At 45.7% G+C, this 27,516-nt stretch overlaps 1 protein-coding gene across 4 annotated transcripts in view; it reads right to left on the minus strand.

Moving 5' to 3' along the window:
• Positions 1-955: 955 nt before the first annotated feature.
• The window catches only part of RHBDD1 (rhomboid domain containing 1), a 152,080-nt gene continuing 125,519 nt past the window's right edge, over positions 956-27,516 (minus strand). For 2 of the 4 annotated variants that reach the window (XM_055396891.2, XM_055396890.2), the window contains one exon: positions 22,529-24,011. In XM_055396891.2, the coding sequence (XP_055252866.2) occupies positions 23,764-24,011 (248 nt within the window). In that variant the 3' untranslated portion in view covers positions 22,529-23,763. Of the gene's footprint in view, positions 3,342-22,528; positions 24,012-27,516 lie in introns of those variants that run through there. The other 2 variants (XM_088845229.1, XM_088845224.1) reach the window with 2 other exon arrangements.

The following is a 27,516-nucleotide window of genomic DNA, read 5'->3' on the forward strand; positions in this document are numbered from 1 at the left end:
TGGTAAAGAATCTGCCCGCCAAAGCAGGAGATACTGATTCTTCCCTGGGTCAGGAAGATCCCCGCTGGAGTAGGAAATGGAAACCCACTCCAGTATTCTTGACTGGGAAATTCCTTGGGTAGAGGAACATGGCAGGTTACAGTTCATGGGGTCGTACAGAGTTGGACACAACTGAGCAATTCCGTTTACTCAGATTCTTACTTCCCAAGCAGCAGAACGTGTGACGGATTTGTATATTGGCCCCAATTCTACAAAAAACAGCCTTTTACTGTCTAGGCCTCAACAACATACAGCTTAAAAGGACAGAGGGGCTGTGAACAATCATGTACAACTTTGGAATCACAGGTGCTAAATACATTCAAGGTCATGAAGAGGAAGCAATTTTAACTGGTTCCTCATCTTGAAAACCAAGGAGAGAGTCTGAATTAAGAGGTCTCCTAAGTTGACTGATCACAACCAAAGCATGGGAATGTTTAACAGACAACCGGGAAATCACTATTAAGCAAAGAAACCAAATTTAAAACCAGCTCTCAATGCTTACTCCCTGAGAGATAATTAGTTGAATACACTGGCTTTTGTTTGTCTTTCTCAACTCAATTTCAGTTTTGTGGTGTAACTTTGGAGATTCCTTACTGTAGGAAGAAAAAATAAGATGGCTATTGAAAATAATAAGCACTGGTGACAAGCAAGCCTATTAACAGAGCAAAGTAATTATAATAATTTCCAAAACATCTTTATTGTTGTGCTAAGGTAACTGGTTCATATTTACAACTGAAATGACCTTTCCCACATTTGTAAAGTTTAGTGATAATCCACTCCATAAATAAGGTGTGCCTATTACAGTTACACCATCTGAAATCCAATTCTGATGTCTTTACATCTGACAAGTGAAGCCGAGCAAGGAGCTGCAATTACTAGACTTGAGAGCCATAAAAAATATAAATATGCCCATGTACAGTGGCTGGATTTTACTGCACGGAAAAAACCCTCTGCTGAGAAACCAACACCAAGGAAGCCTCTCCTGGGAGGCAGGGGCCAGCCTCTGGGTGACGCAGTGAGAGAGCTGGAAAGTGCGGAGTTAAGACCTCATTCCACAGCCGTTCGTAATCTGTGCTCCTGTGTAGAAGGCATGTCTTTCTACAGTTGTGCACAAATAATCACAGAGCCAAATACAAACGTCAGCGTTACCTTTACAACGTGCTGTCAGAAGATGGAGTGTAAGGATGAGGGGCTTTCCTGGTAGCGCGAGTGGTAAACAACCCGCCTGCCAATACAGGAGACGTAAGAGACCCAGGTTTGATCCCTGGGTTGGGAAGATCCTCTGCAGGAGGAAATGGCAACCCACTCCACTTTTCTTGCCTGGAGAATCCCTGGGGCAGAGGAGCCTGGTGGGCTACAGTCCATGGGGTTGCAAAGAGTCGGACATGACTGAACCAACTTAGCATGCACGCATCGCCAGCAGAAGTCATGGGAAAGAAGTTTGAAGAGTTTGGGAGAAGAGGAATGACATTTGGCTTAAACATTTCAATTTTAAAATGTGTGAAGCTGCAAGACTCAGAGATACAATTCATACTATAAATGTGCTGCATGTCTCTTTGTATCAGTCGTAAAGTAAGCTGAGGAGCTCAGGCAACATGGTTCCAGCCGGCAGGTCAAAGTGCTCCCAGGTCTTACACGGTTTGTTAGCGCATTTACATGCCAGTGACAAAGTCTCACCCAGGCCGGCTGAGACCAGGAACCAGACACAAAACTGCATAGTTGGTATGTTCCAAATTTGTGAAACATATACAAAGACTGAGAAAGCAATATCCTTAAAGTCTTAACCCTGGTGGAGACACAGGTGATTTTTAAACTGCACATGTATTTTTTTGTATTTCTGTTTATATTGTAAATTTTATTAACAGAGACACAATACTTATTCTTGAGTCCATTTTCCTGATTATATATTTCTTCATTTATTATTATATAAATCAGTTTCCCTACTGCAAAAGTTGTACACACACATACATATACACACATTTTAAACAGAGAACAATAAAAAATTGTGAAAAAGAGAAAGCAAAATCCTATGCACTCCACCTTCCTAAATAACCTCTGTTAATATGTGGGTGCATTCCCTGCCAGATGTTGGCTTTATGCATATACATCGTATATATATTACTTTCATAATCAGAAAACTATATAAATGCTAGATAAAGCCATAGAGGAAGATCCTTTTTTGCTTCTAACTCTCTTTAAATATAAATATCTCATTGACATAAGACATCGGTGATATTTGACCTTTTCCTTTTATTCATAAACACAAGCACCAGGAAACACGTCTTAAGTGACTTGGGGTCTGTGTTAGGGGCGTGTCTTGGAGGGTGGCTGTTACAGTGGTCAATTAAAAGGCACTTTTATGAGAAAAAAAAATACTTCCTCAGGAAGGATTTCTCTGTGAGAAAGCTGCTGGTCACTCCTCTGCATGTGGCAATTGCTGCTGCTCTGCTAGTTAGTTCAATTCAAGTTACATCTCCAGGATGTGACATCGTCCCCGGAGAGGCTCTTGGAGCTGGGTTGTTGGTGCCACCTGCCGGGTCGTGGAGTGTGGAACTGGTTTCCCGTCTGACGTCTCACTTAAGCTTTTCCACTGACACATCCTGGGAAGGCAGAGGGGCATCAGAGAAAAGCAGGATCACTGCAGACACCACTTAGACGTGGGGGCCCCAGGAACCGAGGCGCCTGGGTGAGGGACGCCGGGATGACATCCTGCGATGACGGCTACATCCAGTGCCTGGAAAGTCGCTATGTCAATGTGCCAGGAGGATGAGGGATGGCTCCCCACTTCCTGTCAAGCTGGGCACTGAGTATGAGGAGGACCTGATCTTCTGGGCTGGTGAACACAAACCTTCTGGCAAAGGTCATGGTTTTAAACACATAACAAGGCATGAGCTCTGCTGAGTCAGCAGTGAGAGATGGGAGCGTGGAAACTGGTCCCCACATGGAGACGCCCGAGCTTCTGTCTGCAAGGGAACAAGGTCAAGAGTGCCATTCCCAGAGAGCTTGGGGCTGTCAAAACAAGCCTGGTCTCAAGACATCAACTAGCTCAAGACCTCAGTTGGACTCATGGTGGCCGTAGAATGACAGGCCACTGCAGATGTGAGCAACTAGGATGGTCATGTGCCCTCTCTGCTTTTGTACAAAACTGAGGGTCTGGGGGTAACTACTGCACAACCGGACCGTGTTTGTTCACAAGGCTGGGTTGCCTTGCTGGCTATCGAATCTGTACAGCCGCTGTCTCCTCATTTCTTCTTCTGGTGAGAGACGGAACCCATAGGCTGGGGAGCTGCTTCTGCGATTTCCTGAAGAGAGAAAGCACAAGGTAGAATCAAGCTCTGCCCTTGTTCTGACATTCACAGGGCTCTGCATCCCAGATTCCAAGGGCGGGGGAAGAAGATGGCTTGGGTGTTATCTTTAGCACGAAACAGAGACAGAACAAACATATTTCAACTGCAGCTGTCAATATGACATTGCGACATCAAGTAAACCTTTTTAGTGAGGTCCAGTCCATGAAGCTAATTTGACTCATTTTGAAACTTATTGACAATCCTCCCATTTCTATGTTGTTTTTTTTCCCCCACCATGCTCCATAATTTGCATCATTTAATTTCCCTAATGTCTCAAGGGCTTGGTTTATCTTTTCTTAATGCCCAGAAGCAACTTTGTTGCTATCTGTAATGTCCTCACTGGATGTGCTTGGAGGTGTCTCCCAATGAGTCTGAGGGTCTCCCTTTTCCTCCCTCTAACCTGCCGTCTCCTGTACCTCACCAGCCAGTGGGAATCACACCTGCCTGAGACGCACAAGCGCCCACAGGGCATCATGGCCCACAGAGCAGAGGCTGTGTTACCATAATGACCAGTATTGGGGCAGGCAGACAATAATACAGGCATAATATGTGAAGATCATATGAAGGACCATGGAAGTCATTACTGAAAAGACCTTCTTGGGGCTGCAAACAGACCAAGAAAATCAATTGCAATGATAGAAGCACTTCAGTTTACTGCATTAAACAAACAAACCTAAAACAATGGAAGATCCAGGCATTGTTGGGGGGGTAATAATGGAATAACAACAGACAGTCCTTGATCTTAAGGAACCAGCAACCTAAGTCGAATCAAAGACCTTTAATGTCCGTGATGAGGCAGCCATGCAGGGTATCACTGATGGATACAGACAAATAGTAGATTCACTTTTCAGCATGTGGACCAAAAAGATTGTACTTTTTCCCTTCTGAGCCTCTACTAACTCTGTGAGCTCACTTTGAAAGGCCTGCTCCCATCACCTACATCCATCAAAAGTTCTATATGTTACAGCCAGACCACCACACTCAACACTGCCCTCTGAGGTTCTGACACAATTGACTCTGGAAGTCCTGGCCGAGCCAGGAAGGGTGAGTGGTGGGCATGGGGGCCGGAGCCACGAGGGAAAACAAGTGATCAGGTGATCCCTCCTGCTCACGCTCTGAGTGTCGGAGATGCTGACAGGTAATATATTGACATGGCGACTGTTAAACCGATGATGAAAAGATGATAGAGAAAGCAGTGTGAAACTAACAGTCAGTTTGCTGAGCTACAACTAGAATTTCAGCAGCCAGACAGGAATTTCTAAGAAGGCGGGGTTTGGTCCATACTGCAAGAGAGACCCCAAGACTCACCCATCTGTGGTTCTCCTGTCCTTTTGAGACATGAGGGAATCACCCTTCCCTGACCTCCTGTCACATTTTCTGACTAGTGTACCCAAAAGTGAATGGGGTGGGCCAAGCCCAACACTCACTCCCACTGGATAAATGCCACTTCGAGGTTTTTGGATCAGCGAAGTATCAGTCATTTTATCAGCGTTCACTGAAGATGTTCAAACACAGAACACTTTTACCATAGAGATTCCATGAATCCTGTAAAAGTTTTACTGGATACAGTTTTCGCATATACATTTGTAGAGGGCTTTCTCTCTGTTTAAAGTGGTAAACGCTTCGAAATTACAGAGAAACTCATGAATCCAATTACTATTAGTTTACGGCTTCAAATTGCTTTATACAATGAGATCCAAATCCTGCTTTTCCTCTGACAGTTGTTTTTAACAAGTCCATCCTTAATTGCACTTATGAGCACGGGCCAGTGTGTGACAGCCCATTCCAGCTGGGCAGGGAACTGGGAGGCCTGGGCTGTGGGCAGAGTCAGAAGCGAGCTCAACGTGGCATGTTGACTCTGGGCCACAGGGCACGAGCCCACAGATGCTGAAAGATGCTCAGACGCCCAAAGGGACTCACAGCGTCCAAGAGAAAGAGCTGTTCTGCAAAGCGAGGAATTAGAGGGGACAGACTGTGAAGGTTCCAGGGGTCCAGCTCTCAAAAGCTCTCTGGACCCCCGCGTGGGGCACTGGAGGAGAACCAGGGCTGAGCCAATGGCAGAAATGCCGCGTGCCCACATAGCTCACATCCAGGGAGGAACAAATAATCACTCCTTCACGAGGGCCTGTTAAGGTACCCAATTTCAATTAGTTTTTATTCCTAATTTCATGAAGCCAACCTTACAGAGGAGGGAACTGAAGCTCAGGAAGAGTTAGGGACAAACCTGAGGTCACGAAGCTAGCATGAGGGGAAGCAAAACTTGAACCCAGGTGTCTGACTGCAGTTCGAGTTCTCCTCCCCTTTCCTGCAATCCCATGCCACTGTTCCTTCTAACACACCTGAATATGTTAAGCATCTTTTCATCCTACCTTATCCTCCTGCCCAAACCCAGTGAGTCCCTTTCCTGTATGGATATGTGGGGAGCTCACTATTTGAAAAGAGAAAAAGAAGAACCAGCGTAAGTCCTCAACTTGATGGGACTCTGCTGTCATGACAGATGTGGCCACAAAGTTCCCACGCAGAAATGAAAGTTGTATCTGACTCTTTGCAACCCCATGGGCTGTAGCATGCCAGGCATGGAGTCCTCCTGGCAAGAATACTGGAGTGGGTAGCCATTCCCTTCTCCAGGGGATCTTCCTGACCCAGGTCTCCTGAATTGCAGGCAAATTCTTTACTGTCTGAGCCACCACAAAGTTCCCATATTGGGTCCCCTTAAATTCTACTGACTGCTGGAGTGGTTGGGTTTTTTTTTTTTAGGATCCCTGGGAAGGCCTTGGGTATAGCCGCCACAAAACAATGACAACGACAGTGCCTGACTTGGATGTTTTTATGGATATTTTAAGTCCTTCAAACAGTGTTTCTGATTTATCAAAGCCACCCTATTGTCTGAAGAATGACTTAATCCTTTCATTTCAGGTTTTGAATTCCATTCTTCTTAATGTTGGTGGTTAACTTTCTTGGAAAGTTTTCAAGTCTAAATTAAGCTGTGACATTTTAAAGGTAATTGAGTATTTGATATCAGTCGGCAACTCACCCATCCTATTCATCACATCTGTACTTCAGGTCAGTGCCTCTCAGCCGCTCCGCTCAGTCTCAGCTGAACTGTCTTCCAAATCTACACTTTTTCATTTGTTTTTTAACCCATTTCTGTATTTTCCTCTTGTGTCACATGATCTATCACTTCTCTCTTTAGACTCCAGGATCCTCAGAAGCTATTTCTCAAAGGGTCTTCAGAAATGTGCTTTTGATATCTGCTTATATTGATTACATATGTACTAAATTGCTTTAGCCATGTCCGACTCTTTGTGACCCTCTGGACTGTAGCCCATCAGGCTCTTCTGTCCATAGGATTCTCCAGGCAAGAACACTGGAGTGGATTGCCAGGCCCTCCTCCAGGGGATCTTTCCGACCCAGGGATTGAACCCACGTCTCATTACGTCTCCTGCACTGCAGGCAGGTTTTTTTACCATTAGCGCCACCTGGAAAGCCTGAGCACACAGGAAAAGATCCGAACGGGCCTCAGTTGGATGGTAAAAGAAGAAGAGGTCCCTGTGGGTGTACTGGAAATGGGAGATGTTTCCAGCTGTGTGTACAGCTGTGGGAAGGCTTCATTCCATGAGGCTCTGGTTGGGTCACTTGTCAGGAGAGGCTGAGGAGCAAGGTGACTGCCAGGGTCCTTGCTACAACTCTGTGGAGTTTGATGACTGGAATTAAATTGTGCCTCCTCCATGTATGGTTATATATCCTTGAGCAAGCAGGTTACCATCCCTCAGCCTCAGTATTTTTATCTATAAAGTGGGAATAGTAACAGTACCTCCTCTGTTGGGTTGTTGAGAGGATAAGGAGAGATGATACATATAAAATGCTGAGTGCTAGGCCAATGTGATGGCCAATGGACGCTGGGACTTTTAAACTCTAACATCAGTGAGAATCACGGGTTATATGTCTGCTTGTTACTATCATTGACTAAGACAGACAGAAAATTAAATTACCAATGACTTCTTTTTTTTAAATTTTTATTGGAGGCTAATTATTTTACAATATTATATTGGTTGGTTTTGCCATACCAATGACTTCTTAAAAGATAAGAGCCCAGGACTTCTCTGGTGGTTCAGTGGTTGAGAATCTACCTGCCAATGCAGGGGACACAGGTTTGACTCCTGGTCCAGGAAGATCCCACATGCCAGGAGCAACCAAGCTTGTGTGCCATAGCTATTGAGCCTGTGCTCTAGAGGCTGTGTTCCGAAACAACAGAAGCCACTGCAATGAGAAGCCCATGCACTGCAACTGAAGAGTAGCCCTTGCTCGCCACAACTAGAGAAAGCCTGTGTGCAGTAGCGCAGACCCAGTGCAGTCAAAAATAAATAAGTAACAGAGTTTTCAAAAGCTAGAGCCTAATTCTGTTTGAGGAACAACTGGGAGTGTTTTGTACAAAGCGTGGGGTCACTACTTACTAAATATTTGCCCTCCAAGAAACAGATACAAAAAGGGTAATTTGTGACCCCCACTTTTGTAACCAGAAGGAGCCTTACAGGCTTTGGGAAAGCTGGAGAACTTCTCTTCTCTGCTGAGTAAAATCATGCATTGAACATTTACAGGCTTGGGTGAAATGGCCTTGCTCTGATGAACTTGGTACAGAATATTAGTATTTATGAGCCTGGCTTCTGTGTTCCTGTAAATGGAGGTCAGCCCTCAATTTTACTGAAAGAAAGAGTGAGCATGCTTCAAAGAACCTCAGGAACAGTGCCCGGTTTAAGAAGATTTAAGCTCAATTATGGCACCAATGGTGAGATCATAAGATTTATTGACTTGTGGTTCTTGATGGAAAAATTTTCAGTTCTCTACGCTTATGTATAATGCAGTAACCTCTGCATTTTACATCTAAGGGAGGAGAAGCAATTCCATCCACATAAGAATTGCTAAAAAGAATGCTGTGAGTTGATGGCCCTTTTCTCTACTGTTCGCCATCCATGTAAACAGAGATGCTTAATTTGCTGGTATTCATAGATGCTGCCATGATCTGATGAGCCCTCTAGGCCATTCAGTGAAATTATACTAAAATGAAGTCGCAGGATGGTGTATCTTTCCCTTAAATCAGGGACCCATGGAAGGCAATCACTTAAAACTTTTTTTTAAACCAAGAAACCTCTAAATGTTCTTTTCCTTTGTCAAATGAGGGCAGTATCATGGGACCCATAGTCTGTCTTTCAAAAAATGTTACTTGATTAGAATTCCATGAATTCTAAAGCTTGCAAAATGCTTTCTGATAGCACAGTTGCTAAATCATTTACTATGACCAAAAAGGCCTGGAAGAAATCCCAAGTGCAACAATTAGCAAGATATTCTTTGAAAGTGGGAGGTGCCCAAGGACAAGACCACTCTATTGTTTGAGTCACTAATTACCATGACCTATCTATCCATCCGTGAACTTCCAGATGTTCAAGCAGGTTTTAGAAAAGGCAGAGGCACCAGAGATCAAATTGCCAACATCCGCTGGATCATGGATAAAGCAAGAGAGTTCCAGAAAAACATCTATTTCTGCTTCATCAACTATGCCAAAGCCTTTGACTGTGTGGATCACAATAAACTGGGGAAAATTCTGAAAGAGATGGGAATACCAGACCACCTAACCTGCCTCTTGAGAAACCTGTATGCAGGTCAGGAAGCTACAGTTAGAACTGGACATGGAACAACAGACTGGTTCCAAATAGGAAAAGGAGTACGTCAAGATTGTATATTGTCACCCTCTTATTTAACTTCTATGCAGAGGACATCATGAGGAACGCTGGGCTGGAAGAAGCACAAGCTGGAATCAAGATTGCCAGGAGAAATATCAATAACCTCAGATATGCAGTTGACACCACCCTTATGGCAGAAAGTGAAGAGGAACTCAAAAGCCTCTTGATGAAAGTGAAAGAGGAGAGTGAAAAAGTTGGCTTGAAGCTCAACATTCAGAAAACAAAGTTCATGGCATCCGGTCCCATCACTTCATGGGAAATAGATGGGGAAACAGTGGAAACAGTGTCAGACTTTGTTTTCTGGGGCTCCAAAATCACTGTGGATGCTGACTGCAGCCAGGAAATTACAAGATGCTTACTCCTTGGAAGGAAAGCTATGACCAACCTGCTGCTGCTGCTGCTAAGTCGCTTCAATCGTGTCCGACTCTGTGTGACCCCACAGACGGAAGCCCACCAGGCTCCCCCGTCCCTGGGATTCTCCAGGCAAGAACAGTGGAGTGGGTTGCCATTTCCTTCTCCAACCTAGATAGTATATTAAAAAGCAGAGACATTACTATGCCAACAAAGGTCTGTCTAGTCAAGGCTATGGTTTTTCCAGTGGTCATGTATGGATGTGAGAGTATCGCTGAAAAATTGATGCTTTTGAACTGTGGTGCTGGAGAAGACTCTTGAGAGTCCTTTGGACTGCAAGGAGATCCAACCAGTCCATTCTAAAGGAGATCGATCCTGGGTGTTCATTGGAAGGACTGATGCTGAAGCTGAAACTCCAATACTTTGGCCACCTCATGCAAAGAGTTGACTCCCTGGAAAAGACTCTGATGCTGGGAAGGACTGGGGGCGGGAGGAGAAGGGGACAACAGAGAATGAGATGGCTGAACTCCGGGAGTTGGTGATGGACAGGGAGGCCTGGCGTGCTGTGATTCATGGGGTGGCAAAGAGTCGGTCATGACTGAGCGACTGAACTGAACTGAACTGATCTATCCATCCATCTGTCCATCTCTAAAAAGAGTTTGAAATCACTTAAAGTCTCATAATTTTCATACAAATGGAAGTTTCATTATGGTTTATAGTAAATGTAACACTTATTAACAGGTGTGACTTGAGAGAGAAAAATTCCCATTTCTATTCCTCAACCAGTGAGTTGAAAAAGTAAAGACTCTGAAGCTGGGAAAGACTGAAGGCAAAAGGAGAAGGGGGATGCAGAGGATCAGATAGTATCATTGACTCAATAGACATGGATTTGAACAAATTCTAGGAAATAGTGAAGAATAGGGGAGCCTGGTGTGCTCAGTCCATGGGCTGCAAAGAATCAAAAATAACTTAGTGACTGAACAACGACCAATCAAGTAACAAGAGCAGGAATTTCTTTCTGAAACAGTACCTGGAATCCCAAAATGAGAAGCTTTGAATGGAAATCACTCAGTTCCTACTTTCCCTGTTGTACTTCTCTGCCTGTTCTAGCTGGCTAATTTGGGGGACCTTAACTGGCCACAGCTGAGTTAAAATCAACTCAGTCAGCAATTTGAGTAATCCAAAATACTGGGTCTACTCTGTCAGATCTAGAGTTTTTTGCAATATAGACAATGCACCGTCTGAGCTCTGAAACCAAAAGAGAAAGCCCAGGACTTCCCTAGTGGTCCAGAGGTTAAGACTCCAGGTTCCAGTGCAGGGGGTATGGGTTTGATCCCTGGTCAGAGAACTGGTGTGCTAAGCCGCTTCAGTGTCTGACTCTTTGCGACCCCATCAACTGCAGCCCTCCAGGCTCCTCTCTCCATGGAATTCTCCAGGCCAGAATACTAGAGTGGGTTGCCATGCCCTTCTCCAGGGGATCTTTCTGACCCAGAGGTCAAATTCTCATCTCTTGTAGCTCCTGCATCGCAGGCAGATTCTTTACCACTGAGCTACCACATGCCATGCAGCAATAAACAAAAGAGAGAAAGTCCAGGGGGAGATAATGTTTTCTGGGCAATTGCTACATGCTTTCCCTACTTACTCTCCCCTCCTTTGAAAAAGTGTACAACTTGATTAATTTTCATGAAGGGAACATATGGGAGCAACATCCAGACCAAAACACAAGAGTATTTCCAGCACTCACAAGCCTCCATGTGCTCCCTCCCAGCAGTGGTCCACGGACTTCTCACAGCAGAGATTTATCTATTTTTGTCCATAAGTGGATTCTTACAATATGTACCCTTTGTGAGTAGCTTCATTTTACATTATGTTTATGAGATTCACCATATTGTTTATATAGTTTTTATTCTACTTATTCTTCTGAGTAGAAGTTCATCTGTTTTACAGATAGAAAAATTGAGGCTTAAAGATTTTAAGGAACTTGCCATGGCCACACAGTTTGGTCAGGAACTGAGTCCAAAGTCAAATTCATGTCTGTCTCTACTCTGCTCCAGACATGCAGTGTGTCAGTTGTCTTCCTTAATTCTGAAACCAGACTGTAAACCTGAACAATACTATTGCTTTTACACTTGATTTGGAGGCAGGGTCTGTTTAGAATGCAGCGGGAAAATGTTACCTTCTGCTGTAGATAAACCACATTGCAAACAGCAAGATTTTCTGGATAAAAAAGTAACTAGAATTAGGATCTCCCTTGAGAAGGTTTTAGGCAAGAGGTTCAGTTGTGTATGTCAGCCTTGGTAATTAACTACATCATGTATTTTCTAAACAGAAAACAGCCTCTAAGTTCTTACAGAATTCTCAATAGGCCGGAGCAGCAGCAAAGAGACAGGCTGAAGACTTCCCTGGTGGTCCAGTGGTTAAGACTCTGCTCCCTATGCAGCGGGCCTGGGTTCAATCCCTGGTCAGGGAACCAGACCCTGCAAGCCACAACTAAGACCCAGGGCAGCCAAATAAATTTTAAAAAGAAGAGAGACAGACAGGTTGAGGAGCAAAGTGTCTCCCATTAGGAAGCATTGTAACATGAGGTATGTATTTCTTTAAACAAATGGGTGTAGATTTTCATACTAAAGGGATTTTCCATTTTTTAAATCAATCTGTCTGTAATCCTTTCACAATTCTGTCATCACCTTAACACTTTATCAAGAGGGATTTTAATGAAATTAGGAATGATCTTCAAGCACCTTTTATATATATTTATACATAAAATCCCTTTAGTAAAAATCTTTTTAGTATTAAAATCTATACAATGATTTATATACATTTATTATGTAAATGTTTCAAATTTTAGGATGTTTCCAATTCTCTTTGATCTAAAACAGAATGCTCACCAATCTGGAGGTGCCTCAGATGGAGTTTACTCTGTGACTTCAGCTGATTCTACAAACTGAGGTTGACTGTCTCCAAGAATATCTTTCCCAGTTCCATACACTCTGGGACTGCATCTTTTATTTACTTTTCTAAATTAAAAATCACCTAAGAATATCCACTGGACAGATATGAGAAAATTCTTGGAAAACTAGATGCAGGCCTCCCTTTGCTCCCATATCCTCATTGCCTAGTACCACGAGGTCCCACGTGCCTGGCTGGGATGACAGAGAGAAACTGGAGTGCCTGGCTGGGATGGCAGAGAGAAACCGGACATGAGCTCTGTCTGAAGGGGCAGATTGGAGAACATACTTCACAACAGAAAAAAGAAAATAGAAAAAGGAAATCTTTTTGTGGGCAGAGAGTTCTGATAAAAAAAAATACACACACGCGCGTGTGCGCGCGCACACACACACACACACACACACACACACACACACATATACATGAGTATAGACAATGCTAGATAAAAGATGAAGACCTTTCAGAAAGATAAAATCTCACACTCTTCTCTGAAGCTCCAAGACCAACATGCCTGGCTTGCCCAGGAGGGGTGGCTGCAGCCTCTCTGGATGTTTTTGATGGAGATCCCACACCTGCCTGCAAACAGGGCCCTAGCAGGACCTCAAAGTGGGGGCCACTGCCCTGTACCTCCTGCCTGGCCTGCATCTTCGTTGCCTGCAGGGAATCCCGAGGTCCAAATGGTTACCTATTAAAGTCTCTGGCTCCTCCAGCGCCTGGTCCTCTGTCAGCTCTGACTTCTCATCTTTCTCTCACAGACAGAGGTGGCCTTCCACTGTCTTCATTGCCCGGACTTTCTGATGATGTTAAGACGGGCCATGGTGGGGAAAGGTCAAGCAGGATGGGACTTCTAGTGGCTCTTTGGAGCCTGGATCCCACACTTCCTTTTGTTTATTGATCATGGGGTTATCTTTAAGTAACTTTTTTTTTTTTTTTTTAATTTTCATGTTTGGTTGTGTTAGATCTTTGTTGCTGCATGGGCTTTTCTTTGGTTGTGGCAAGCAGAGGCTACTCTCTAGTTGTGTGGCTTCTCCTGTCACAGGGGACAGGCTCTCGGGCACACGGGCATCAGTAGTTGCGGCTTCCAGGCTCAGTAGTTATGCCACTCCGGCTTAGCTACTCCACGACACATGGGATCTGCCTGGATCAGGGATCAAACCCATGTACCCTGCACTGGCAGGCAGATTCTTCTACCACTGAGCCATCAGGGAAGGCCTGAATAACTTATAATTATTTTTTAAAAGTGAAGTGAAGTCACTCAGTCGTGTCCGACTCGGTGCGACCCCGTGGACTGTAGCCCACCAGGATCCTCCATCCACGAGATTCTCCAGGCAAGAATACTGGAGTGGGTTGCCATTTCCTTCTCCAGAGGATCTTCCCAACCCAGGGATCGAACCCGGGTCTCCCACATTGCAGGCAGACGCTTTAACCTCTGAGCCACCAGAGAAGCCCAATTATTTTATTAAAAAAAAATTATTTTTTAAAAGGAGAGGGAAATGGGTATGAGATTATTTAAACTATAATCAATTGAGCTCAAAAAGATATTAAACAGCCTCCTCTCGAGACACACAGGGTTCTGGTCGGGCAGCTCACCACCTGCTAGGGCATCATCATAAAAGAGTTCAGCTGTGACTGAATTCTCCCCTTGCAGGCCTTTTAGTAGCCCTGTACCGTCAGCGCAGTCTCCATAGAAAGCAAGCAGCTGGCCAATGGAGACAGCAGTCAGAGCCCTTCAGTAGCTCAAATGCAAGAGGTCTGTCTTGGAGAATCTACGAATGGGACAGTTGTCTGGTTTTCTGCAAAGATTCTTTAAGTTTCGTGTGCACAATAATGAAGAACTTGTTAAAAATGCAGAGTTACTAGATCCTAAAGGCAGAGATTCTTTGCATTAAGTGGCCCAGGAAGCTATATTTTAATGAAAACCCAGCCAGGTGTTTCTCCTGTAGCCAATGTATCAAATGACTGAGAATCACTGGGGAAAACAATACACATCTTTACAGGTGGGCTTGCATCTGGCTCTACCAGAATTTTGGACAACTCACTTCTCTCCAGGGTCTCAGGCTCCCGTCTGCACAATGAGGGAGCTGGGACTGGATATTTTAGACCTCCACACAGAGATGTAAGATCCCACCCAACGAGGCATCAGGGTTGGCTGGCCAAAGAAGGCAGAGTGGGCCATGCCAGCAACCCGCCTCCTCCATGGCCGGTGGTCTGGGCAGCTACTCTGCCTGCCTGTCAGCCAGCCTGGCCGTGACTTCTGACAGCTGGACTGAGATTTGGCCAGGCTGTGCTCCTTTCAAACTTCCTCCAACTCATCTGATCTAACTCAAGTGTCCCTCCCCACCCCCAATATTTTAATTTTTAATAAACTTTTTATTTGGGAATAGTTTTTAGATTTAAAAAGTCTCCAAGGTAATACAGCCAAACATATTACCACGGTCTAGTTGTCAAGACCAACCACTTACAGGGATGAGCATGTTACTGTTAACTGAATTCCAGACTTGCCTTGGATCTCACTTGTTTTTCCACTCATCTCCTTTCTTGGTTCCAGGGTCCAGCACTCCATTTAGTTGTCAGGTCTCCTTAGTTTCTTCCTGCCGGTGGTACTTTCTCAGTCCTTTCTTATTCCCTGTGACCTCGACAATTCTGAGGAGTACTAGCCTACAGGATGTGCCTCCATTTGGTTTGACTGATGCTTTTCCTCATCATTAGACTGGGGTGAGGGTTTTGGGCAGAATATCAGAGAGAAGTGCCCTTCCCATCACACCATGCAATCATATGACTTATCACTGGTGATGTCATCTTGAGCCCTGGGTAAGGAATAAGGCTTTTTTTTTTTAAGTTTCCTTTTTTTCCCCCTTTTTGGTTATACTGGGTACTGTGTGTGTGCTTTCTCTAGTAGAGGCGAGCAGCAGCTACTCTTCCTTGTGGTGCACGGACTTTGCATTGTGGTGGCTTCTCGTTGAAAGCAAAAGCTTTAAAGTGCAAGCTCAGTAGTTGTGGGGCACAGGCTTTAGTTGCTCCATAGCATGTGGAATCCTCCCAGACCAGGGATCGAACCTGTGTCCCCTGCACTGGCAGGCGGATTCCTATCCACTGTTATCCACTGGGCCACCAGGGAAATCCAGGAATAAATCCTTGACTCACCACCAAGAGTTACCAATATAGAAGTGGGTACCTAAAGTTGGCTTCGTCACTTTCCCTGTTCGAGGATGAGCAGGATAGGGTGGGGTCATCCCTGACCTTCGTTGACTCAGGTCCCTGAATTCCAGATTCTCTAACAGAGATGTGAGTGTATGAATCACCAGGAGAGCTCTTTGAGAGTTTCCGATTCAGTAGGCTTGGCGCAGAGCCCAGGCCACTGTATTTTTAATGAGCTCCCAGGTGACTCTGAGCTACATTAGCTTTTGAGAATCCCTGAGCTACAGCTCTGATTTTTTTTTTCAACTGAAAATATCCACCCCGGGTTTCAGACCAGTATTTATATTTGCCAGCAGGTGGAGTGAGAGGCCTATGACTCTGAATCTACTGCAGAAAACTAGGACAAATTCCAGTCAACAAAGCATTCCGCATAGTAAGCAGAATTAGGGTTATTTTGAAACAGATGGGCTCTCACAGAAGCTGCTGCACTGAATATTATGGAGTTGTTTATTGTCTAGATGGTCTGAAACCCAGGGATTATTGGCCAGAGTCTGGCAGTTTCTATGTCATATCAGATTTCTTCCAGGGCAGAGGAGACTGACAAGGCCCTGGGAGAGATACAGATGTGGTTATGGGTATGGATGTGGATGTAGATATTTCAACCAGCTCTAAACTCAGAATTTACCCTTGCTGTGGTGGATACTGCCTTCCATGGCTGCATGCTTCTTCCTGGAAATGACTGGGATCATTCTAACTCCAAGTGAGAAGACAGAAACAGATACAATCTGTGATAATCAGACAACGAATCCTGGATGCAGCAGTCCTAAAAATGCTTTAGATTAAGCCTAATCAAAGTGGCTCTGCTTCCTGGTTTACATTTTTACCCAGACCCTCACTTAAATGTGCCCCAACCCTCTATCCTCCCGCCCCTTCTCCTTGCGCTGACGACCCCAGGGACCTTGCTACCCCAGGGAGGAAGCAAGGTCAAGGAGGGCCATGGAGCACTCATGTTCACTCTGCCAGATGCAGTGGTTCAAAGTGTGCAGGACCGCCGTGTTACAAACGGAGTATTCGCGAGTCCTGGAAATCTTCAAAGGCCGTTAGCACCTCCGGGTTCCTCCCTGGAGAATGTTTTCCTTAACTAACTCCTTAGCCTGTGATCCTGGATACTCAGCTGCTGCTGTCCTGGTCGGCCCAGGATCACAGAGGCCATGAGGATGTGGAAGGTGGCAACTTGGTAACTGGTAGTTCAGAACAGGTCTTAACTATCTCTGCTGCTGGGCAGACCTTCGGCCATCTGAGGGACGCATGAATGTGCTTCCTAGTGGGTGAGGCCCTGCTTTAAGTGGTGGGCTCATAACTGCCTGGGACAGTGGCTCCCTCCCCAGAACAGATAAAACCTCAGTAGACGGCACCCCCTCTGTCACACACAGGGCCAGGTCCTCCACTCAGAGAACATCAACAAAATCCCCAACACGCTTACTCTTTGCTCAGACTTGTAGACAGAGGCAGACAGCAGCACTGCTGATGATATTTAGACCTGTTTCAATTTTTTCTCATTTCCTTCAACTTGAGTTTGGAATCAATGTATGGTTTTTTAAGCAAAGGCCCAAGGTAATGTTTTCATTGACTTTTAAATCATAGACCGCTTGGAGTTAGCAATATTTCCCTCAGAAACCTCAATGCTTTTAAAAAATTGTTGACAATGTTGTGTTAGTTTCTGTCATACAACAGTGCGAATCAGACACAATTATACATCTATCCACCCCCTCCGTCCTGAGCCGCCCTCCCCTCCCCAGCCCCTCCTTTCTAGGTCATCACCGAGCACCGGACGGGGCTCCCTGTGTTTTATGGCAACTTCTCACCAGCCATCTATTTTACAGACTATTTGTACGTATTCGGCGCTACTTTCTCCATTCGTCCCACTCCCTCCCTCCCTCACTCTAGTCACAAGTCCGTTCTCTACATCTGCATCTCCATTCCTTCCCTGAAAATATGTTTATCAGTACTATTATTCCATATACATACATTAATGAACTATATTTGTTTTTCTCTTTCTGACTTACTTCACTCTGTGTAACAGGCTCTGGGTCCATCCACCTCACTAGAACTGACTCAGATAATAATCTTCTGAAAATACCTTTTAACCTTTGGGCATAAAAAAATACTGTTCATGGGGTTCTCGAGGCAAGAATGCTGAAGTGGTTTGTCATTCCCTTCTCCAGTGGACCACGTTTTGTCAGAACTCTCCGCCATGACCTGTCCGTCTTGGGTGGCCCTACATGGCATGGCTCCTAGTTTCACTGAGTCAGACAAGGCTCAGTGATCAGTAAAGAAGGCTGAGCACCAAAGAACGGATGCTTTTGAACTGTGGTATTGGAGAAGACTCTTGAGAGTCCCTTGGACTTCACAGAGATCCAACCAGTCCATCCTAAAGGAAATCAGTCCTAAATATTCATCAGAAGGACTGATGCTGAAGCTCTAATACTTTGGCCATCTGATGTGAAAAGCTGACTCATTAGAAAAGACCCTGATGCTGGGAAAGATTGAAGGCAGGAGGAGAAGGAGACGACAGAGGATGAGATGGTTGGATGGCATCACCAACTCAATGGACATGAGCATAAGCAAAATCCAGGAGATGGTGAAGGACAGGGAAGCCTGGCATGCTGCAGTTCATGGGGTCACAAAGAGTTGGACATGATTGAGCAAGGGAACAACAACAAATAAAAAAATGTAAGTAAAGATCATCCCAAGAAATCAAAGAATAAAAGAAAGTAAAAAGATGGAAGGTCAACAGGAGAACTTTGGAAAGGGACAAAGAAACTTTAATCAGGAACTTCTGCTGAGAGCAAGCACTCAGGGGTCACGTCCAGATCACACTGGATAACCACTGCCAGGTCACCGTGTGTGAGGAGAAGCAAGGGTGTGGGGTCTGGGAGGGAAGGGACAGCTTCCCTGTCCCAGCTGTTGGGGTAGGAGGCAAGACTGACTGGCAGCAAGTAAGATGAAACATGTAACAGGTCCTACATCCACCCACTGCTTCCATGTCAGCATCCTGCAGAGCACGTGGTGCAACAAAGCTCTAGAGACTAAACACTGGGTCTACAACAGTCACTTCCAAACTTGCATGTGGCCGAGCATGGCAAGAGGCAGTTTTTAATGTGATTTTAACGTGATCCAGGAATCTGCTCTTTTCACAAGCACCCCAAATAAGTCTGATGCTACTGGGCCCCACTTTGAGAAACTTGGGTCAGAGGGATGCTGTGCTTTATTTTGGGGTTTTGTTTGGTTGTGACCATCAGCACTGGCACGATGCCATTTGGTGTTGTACACATTGTCTTCGCTCATGTCTTCCCTGGGGCTTCCCTATAGCTCAGTTGGTAAAGAATCCGCTCCAGTGGTTTCCCAGGATGTGCTGTGCTCAGTCCTGGAGGAGATGGATTTTAAACATAAGACACCAAGGCAACCCAGTTCTCCTGAAGAATATACCAAATATGATCATGGTGTTGCCCTAGTGAGTCTATTAATTATAACGTAAGAGTGGTTGACACTGGCCACTCAGCCAGTCCTAGGAACAAAGCCACTCACCTCTGAATCCCAGGTGCCTGGGACACTGTGGGTGCACCATAAATATTTGCTGAATGACCCAAAACAACAACCAACAGACAGCAGGGCTGGGCAGAGAGGAGGCTGGGGACCAGGGGGCCAGATCAGGCCCTTGGGGCTAGAGGACCCTGAGAGATACGGGTAAATGGTAGCAGCTAGAATATTTCAAGGCCCGAGAATCTTGGTTTCTCGCCTCTACCAACAACCAGCTTCCAAACCCTGAGACATAAATGGGTGAGAAAAGGTGAGAAGAGGCTTTGGAACACAATTCATCTATTTGTTTCCCTTAACCAATGCATGGAGGCCATCTGGGCTCCGGGGTTCCACTACATTAGAGGCCTTCGGTACCTGGATGCAGGCTGAGATGTGACATGTGTCATGTATATCCATGATGAATGCTATCACAAAGAATGTACTAAGTCAAATTATTTCCACTTTTCAAATAAACCTGATTTAACTACACGTTAGGGATTGGGGGCAGAGGAAAAGGGGACGACAGAGGATGAGATGGCTGGATGGCATCACCGACTCGATGCACATGAGTTTGGGTGAACTCCGGGAGCTGGTGATGGACAGGGAGGCCTGGCGTGCTGTGATTCATGGGGTCGCAAAGAGTCGGACACGACTGAGCGACTGAACTGAACTGTCTGATGTGCGTAACTACACATCAAGAGACATCAGTATCAAGGCACAATTATGGAAATGATCCCTGACCTAGGAAACAGTCCCCAAGATGCTGAGCAGTCAAGGAGAACACTGTGGTTCAAAGCTCTCACAAGAGCTAGAAGCTGCTGGCCAGCTTCTCTTGCAGGTGGAAACAGAGGAAGACAAGCTGTTTGGGGAAAAGCCTGCAATGAGAGTGCATCACAGCTGGTCTCAAAGGGGCCCGGCTGGCAGGGTGGGGTGGGGTGGGCATCGAGAGACTCACCAGCCCAAGCCCACAAGGAAAGAGCAGTGCAAGGACTTTGGCAGATGCACTTGCTGGGTTAAAAAAGGGCAGGGGCCGAGAGGAAAAGTAACTGGAAGAGGAACAACATCCGTGTCAATAGTCCGAGCCCCATGATTTCTGAATGGTTGGTGGGTTAGAAAACCAGGGTGGGCTCCTTGGCAGAGGCTGAGGTAACCGGGGACGTGAGGATGACACACACAAATCTTCAGAGTGGACAAGCTCTGTGAGCTAAGTGGCAGGGACAGGCTTGTGCACAAACACGAACAGACAGGAACCTTGCTCTCTGCACCAGGAGCTGAGAAATGCTTCCTCTGGGTCAGAGTTGGCCCCGAACTGGGATGGTGCTGAACTTCCATGACACGATAAACTACCCCAGAGGCAGGACTGCCATCTTAAAAACACGCTTGTGTTTTTGTATTCGACGGTGTTTAACCTGAGCTGCACTGCTATTTTTTGTGTTCTGTTAGGTCTGACTAACTCGCCCCACCCATACCAAGTTCTGATCCATTAAAGAAAGAGCGTGTGTGTGTGTGTGTGCATGCTTGTGTGTGGGCACGAGTCTGTGTGTTAACAGACATGCCTTGCAAATGAAATGTCTCCAATAAACAAGTCCTCCCAGTCTGAGGAGGAGCCAGGGGCTTTCTCAGACTGTGGGCACACCTTTGAAATAGCCTGCCTCTAACTAACCTAGAATTGTTCAGAAACGATTCTAAAATGGCCTGTGCTATGGAGACTCAGTAACAAAAATAGCTAATTCGTGCTGTGCTAAGTTGCTTCAGTCATGTCCAACTCTGTTCGACCTATGGACTGTAGCTCATTAGGCTCGTCTGTCCATGGGATTCTCCAGGCAAGAACACTGGAATGCCATTTCCTTACCTTCTTCTTACGCATCTGTCAAATAATTTCTAGTAAAAGCAAACTTATGAACAGAAAGGGAGACCTCAGCACAAAATTTTTTGAACTTTCAATTCCAAGTTAGGAATCTAGAGTGAAGCTTATTTCGGATAACATGATTTTAGGTAAGTGGGGAGGAAAATGTTGCTCTCTTGAGCATCTTTGGGAATATCTAAGTGTGTCCCGTGACCAGAGAAAAGGCGAGTACTGAAAGGCCTACCTATAGTTTTAAGAAAGAAGCTTTAAAGACTGTGTCACAGGTGGGAAAGAGAGTCTATGTGAGACGCAGCCAGCACATCTTAAAATCATGGATTTTCAGAGTGAGATTGAGGAGGACCTGGGATAGCGGCATTCTGTCTGCATTTCAGAGCCAGGAAACTGAAGCCCAGAGAGGGTGATTGGGTCTCCTGCTTTGCGCAGCTACGGGGGGGAAGAACCAGATGTGGCGTCTCTTGGGGCTCTGGCCCTGTCACCAGGCTTCACTGTTTTCTCTTTTGGCCATTTCATCCTGAAGAATCCCAACCCTCCTTTTGAGTCTGGAGTGGACATCAGAGTTTATAAGAGGGCCCTCTGGCACCCGGCTCTGGTGGAAGGGAATGAGCTCTGGTGCCAGACAGAGCTGCCTTTGAATACTGGCTCTGCCCCATCCTCTGGGCTCTCGGAGAAATCACTTTCCTCATCGTCCCTCAATTTTCTTGTCTGTGTGATGCAGAAACGTACCTAGAGATGTGCTCCAAAAGGAAGGGAGTAACGGACGCCAGCGCCTGGCGCAAAGTGTTGGAGGGTCAGGGTCTTCTGCTATTACGCTGATGACTTTCTGCAAGCTGCCCCACCCCGGGAATGTTCCTGCCATCCACTCAGTCAGTCACACATGCTCAGACCCCAGCTGTCCTGGAAGTTGCCCCTCCCTCACCTACCCCCTTCAGCCCATCACCAAATCCTGTCATCGTCACCTGAACAATCCTCTGACTCGGCCCTTCCCCAGCACCTGCCCTGTCACCAGCCCTGCCTAAGCCACCTGTTTCAGGAGCCTGGGTGGTGCCTGAGCCCTGAGACGGTGTCCTGCCCATGCTCTGATCTTCCAACCAGCCATCCTCCACAGGGGAGCTGGAATGCTTTCCAAAAACATGCATCTCATCAACTTTATCCTCGGCCTGAAGCCCTCGAGGAGTTTCCTTTCATCCAAGAACAAAGATCAAGCTCTGTAGCCAGTCCAGTAAGCCTGCCCTCCATCAACACTGACTCCCAGGGATCGTTCCCACCTCCCCCAGCTCTCAGGCAAGTGGCCGTGCCCCACTTTGCTCTGAGCTCTCCCAGGACCACGTCCCCTTTCTCCACACACACAATGCCACGGTTAGTAGTTTCTAGCAAATTACAGGATTCTGGCGATCTCAGTCTAGTGCATCCTCCTAGGTGGTGGGTGAATTGTGGGGTGAGCACTGAGGCTTTGTGTTCATATTCTCCCCTCCGGGATGAATAAATAAAGGAACCAGCAGGAACGGGAGGGAGGAAGATGCGGAGAAGTTTAACCACTGTCCTCATTTTACATCCAGACTGAGGCTCGGCATGGCGTGTGACTTCCCGAGGTTGAGATCCCCAGGGTCTAGACCAAAAAGCAGTGGTCCCCACACTCCCCACAACCACACTGCTTCAGAAGCACCACCCACATCTCTCTTCACATTAGCTGGTAGCTCAGCAAAAAAAAAAATTGTGGGTTCTTTTTTAAAACTGGGGGACTATGAGGACACTGGGGTGTGTGTTAGTCGTTCAGTCGTGTCCAATTCTTTGTGACCCCATGGACTGTAGCCGGCCAGGCTCCTCTGTCCATAGGATTTTTCAGGCAAGAATACTGGAATGGATTGCCATTTCCTTCTCGAAGGGATCTTCCCAATCCAGGGATCGAACCCAGGTCTGCATTGCAGGCAGATTCTTTACCAGCTGAGCCACAAGGGAAGCCCATTGCTCAGTCATGTCCTACTCTTAGTGACCCCGTGGACTTCAGGCTGTAATTGTCATGTGGATAAAAGAAAATATTGAGAGTTCATAAGGGGGAGATTTTTGAGTTAAAAAAAAAAAAAGACCATTGAAAGGCACAAAATTTACTGTTATTTAGACCAAGTGGAACAACATTTCCAGAGCTGTCCCTATGGATCTGAAGATTCTAGATTTAGGACAACTGATTTGGTCAAAGCCTCAGCAGCCCCATTTTCTGACACAGGCACTCTCAGGGAAGGAAAAACAAGGGCATTAAAAACTACACTAGTACGACTGATCTAAATGGAACATACTTCCATGAGTCGTTTGTAGCTTTAAATACTATAGAAAAAAGAATCTATGAAACATGCCCAAACAGCCTCCCTTTGATGTGGTGAGCTCTTTTCAAACCACACTGTTCAAATTTATGTTAAAATGCAAACCCTTCATGTTTACAACGGGACTCTTGGAGGAATGCAATATAAAAGTACAACTGCTAAATTTCAAAGACAAGACTTATAACCCCAGAACAATGGGGCATTCCCAGCGCGAATTTATGAGCTGTTAAACCTCAGAAGGTTTCCTCAATTAGCAGTGAAGTTTCTTGACATATTTGCAGCCTGATATAGGGGCTGCTTTTTATATAATTTGGGGTGTACTGCTTTTATCGGAACTTTCCCTTACTTTGGTGGACCTCGGACAACAACCATTGTGCTCCTCTCTGGGCAGCGTTTGATCCTGCTAATTGTGCTGTGGGGCCGGGATGGCATTTCACGGTTTACCGTTGCTCCTGGGGTGCGCTACAAATTATACATAATGCATTGCATTGTAATTGCTGCATTGTGAACTTGGCTCGCCTTTCCAACATAAAATACTGACATCCAAGTAGTTTTATTATAAAAAAAAATAGAAGGGATTCTTTCAGATTATAAACATCTAAAGACCTAACATTCTCATGATTCCGGCGGCTATTTTGGATACACGGCGGGTGGGTGGGCAGGGCGGTGGTGGTGGCGGCAGGCAAGGCTGAAAAACAAAGCAAATATATTTCATATTAATGTTTACAGAGAAAATGAGGAGGCGGTCACGAAGGCAAGGCCATAGTGAATGCAAAACAGAGGAGGAGCTGCAGGGCCAGGCTGACAGAAATCCAAACTGGGAAACCAGAGGGGCAAGGTCTAGCCCTGGCTCTTCACCTCGCTGGGCCTCACGGTCCTCATTTTGAAAACAAAGGCACGGGATGAAATGACCACAAAGGTCCCTTTTCCATGGACAGAGGAACCTCAGGAGGGCAGTGACTTGGTTTCCCAGTCTGATTTGTCAGGCACAGCCTTGTCATAGCCAGGAACCTGTATCTCGGACCAAACACACGGCCTCTTGCCACTGTTGGTGCGGGGCCTGTTGGTGCGGGGCCTCTTAGAAAAAGATGATGTCTCTTTAAACGACAAGGGCAGAATAAATGAAGCACAAGTTTTACATATGCAATACCATCAAGAGCAAAAAAAAAAAAAAAAATCACAAGGACAGGGGCTTCCCTGGTGGCTCAGTGGTAAAGAATCCACCTGCCAATGTAGGAGACACGGATTCAATCCCTGATCCAGGAAGATCCCACATGCTGAGGAGCAACTAAGCATGTGCACAACCGCAGCTACTGAGCCTGTGCTCCAGAGCCCAGGAGCCGCAACCACTGACGCCTGTGCACCCTGGAGCCCATGCTCTGCAAGAGAGACGTCACTGCCATGAGAAGCCTGTGCACCGCAACTAGAGAGTAGCCCCCACTAGCCGCAACTAGAGAAAAGCCAGTGCAGCACTGAAGGCCCATCAGAGTCAAAAATAAAATAAAAAAATCACAAAAACAGTACTGGGGTCCGTCCAGAGGCGTGCAGCAGGCCGGTCACAGGACCTGCTGCCGGCTTAGAAGCAGCGCCCAGGCACCAGGGGGCGCCCTCCTAAGGCCCCTTCTCCCTGTAACGGGACAGCAACCTGATGGACAAGGCAGATGGGTTTCCTTCCACTTCTTCTCAGGGAAATAAGTGTCTTGGAGGGGCCAGAGGCACCCCAGAAAGCAAGCTTACAAGCACAAGCGGTCCTCACCCGGACAGCTCAGCGGGCCCCAGGACATGGTCTGCTGTGCTCAGGCAGGGTAGAACATGACTGTGTCACAACTGTGGCTTCTCTTTGAAGTTGCGCCACAGATAATCCAATGTGCAGCTGGTACACTGTTAACCTTCCACGGAAGAATTCTGTGTCCCTCAACTGACTTTCTCCTCCCACCTGGTTCAACACCGGCAAATGGCCCAGTTAATTTCAAACCAAATTGCAGACTTACATTTGACGGTTAAGTATGCTTAGAACTCTGAATGTTTGGCAGAGGAGAGTCGGAATTCTGTTTACTTAAATTTTACACCCAGTGCTGTGCAAAAGACGTCCTGGATGGGAAACACGGCTGCCATGTGTCAAGATCGAGGACAGGCCGTGAGGCATGCGGGTCTCCTCTCTTCAAAGCCTCAAGTTCATCACGGGTAGGGGGGCATTCTGCTACTGACTAGCTCATGTGAGCAAAAGGGACGCACAGGAGTGGCAGCTAGGAGGGCAGACAGGATTACAGCTCTAGGACAGAATACTCATAGTTCTTGGCCCTAGAGCTGTGTGTGAAGGCTCACAGACACGCTACCAGGGAGATAAAATCAGCTGTGATTTTGTCAACGAAAGGATCAGGTCAAGGTTCTTCTCCCCTGGTTATCACTCCATAAAAGACAATAACAGCAGTGATAACATGAGGCCTGGCCTTTCCAAGAATGACCATCTCTACGACTTTTCCACTTGCTTATTCTCAGTCGAATTTACCTTGCTTTCTAAAAAGAAAACAACTCAAATGTAAAATAATGGAAAAGTTCCTGATGAAGGGGACAGGGAAGGGAGAGGAAGAGGTCATATCTAGGAACTGTTTTCGAAAATACTCCCAAGGCAACGGAGCTTTGCTCTAAATAAAGAAAATACCAACCTTCAAAAGGGGATAGTTTTGGGTAAATGGCAAAGCATGAGGAAGCTGAGTGGAATATGAAAATACTACCTTCCTGACAAATACCATATGATATCACTTATATGTGGAATCTAAAATATGACACAAATAAAACAGAATCATGGACAACAGAGAACAGACTGGTGGTTGCCAAGGGGGAAGAGCCTAGGGGAGAGACGGAAAGGAGTCTGGGGTTAGCAGATATAAGCTTTTATATATAAACAACAGGTCCTACTGTCTAGCGTAACTTACATTCAATATGCTATGATAAACCATAGTGGGAAAGAATATTAAATACACACACACACACATATATATATATAACTGAATCACTGCGCTGTATAGCAGTAATTAATATAACACTGTAAATCAACTACACTTCAATTAAAAAAAAGAAAATACTATCTTCCCAACTTCTTTGGACAAAATTAGGCCTGAGGTCCCCCCACACAGGCACCTACTTCATGTCACAAGGATCTCCAGTGTAAGAAAACATCTTGCACAATTTTCTTAAGTAATTATTTTCTTAAATTGATGCCAGGCAAATCTTGTTCTTTCTCTGGGGAGAATATACTTTGGGATTCCTGCCACAAATTAAATGGTCTAGATGAGTTTAGAGAAAGATCATTTAAGGACAATCAAATCGTTTAAGGACGATCAAATCGTTTAAGGACAATCATATACTCACATATGCATACATATATATACACATATGTGTGTGTGTATACATGGCCATGTGTAGGACACATACATGTATATACAACATACACACACTGGAAAAAGCAAATACTGAAGACGCAAGAGAGTGCCTAGAGGTTGGAAGTTCAGGCAGGAATCCATGAGGAAGGATAGTGCCAGGGGACAACACAAACTCAAGAAGGACTCTGCATTCCTTTATTTTGAAGTCCAAGTCCATTCAGCGATTTTGAAAGAAATCAGAAAAAATAAAGCAGTGGAGGAACTGAAGTTTTACATTTCCATTTTCTATGTTACAGGCTTTCTTTCCCTCTCCAACTTTATAAACAGAAGGTTTCAGCCTTTTGAAAACACAAGGACACTTATGCACGTACAACCAAATCCAACCAAAAAATGAGATATAAAAACCAAGGCCATTTCAAGTTATACCTCAAACTAGAGCTTGACCAAGGGTCTGGACTCTGGGGAGAAGTCTGTCTGGTCCTTGTGGGGGTCCCCATGCAGGGGGTCAGTGAGTATTTGCTGAAGGACTCAGTGCCAAAGACTTTCCATGGATGGAGAGTGAGTTCCATCATTGCACCTCTGGCCCACAAACTCAGCCAATCAAGGGGTACTGCAGGTCTTTAGTTTAGCCCTGGTCTGTCCTGGAGCCATCCAGCGAGATCCATCACAGCCTCTAAAGATCCTGGGATGATCTGAGAAGAGCAATCTATCCTGGTATCCATTTATATAAGAAAAGTGAGGATCCACTTCTCTCGGGGTGAACCAGGGCTTCCCAGGTGGTGCTAGTGGTTAAGAACCCACCTGCCAATG

This window comes from Moschus berezovskii, chromosome 2 (genome assembly GCF_049115385.1).
Source record: "Moschus berezovskii isolate FMDL1 chromosome 2, NW_MosBer_1.0, whole genome shotgun sequence".
NCBI lineage: Eukaryota > Metazoa > Chordata > Mammalia > Artiodactyla > Moschidae > Moschus > Moschus berezovskii.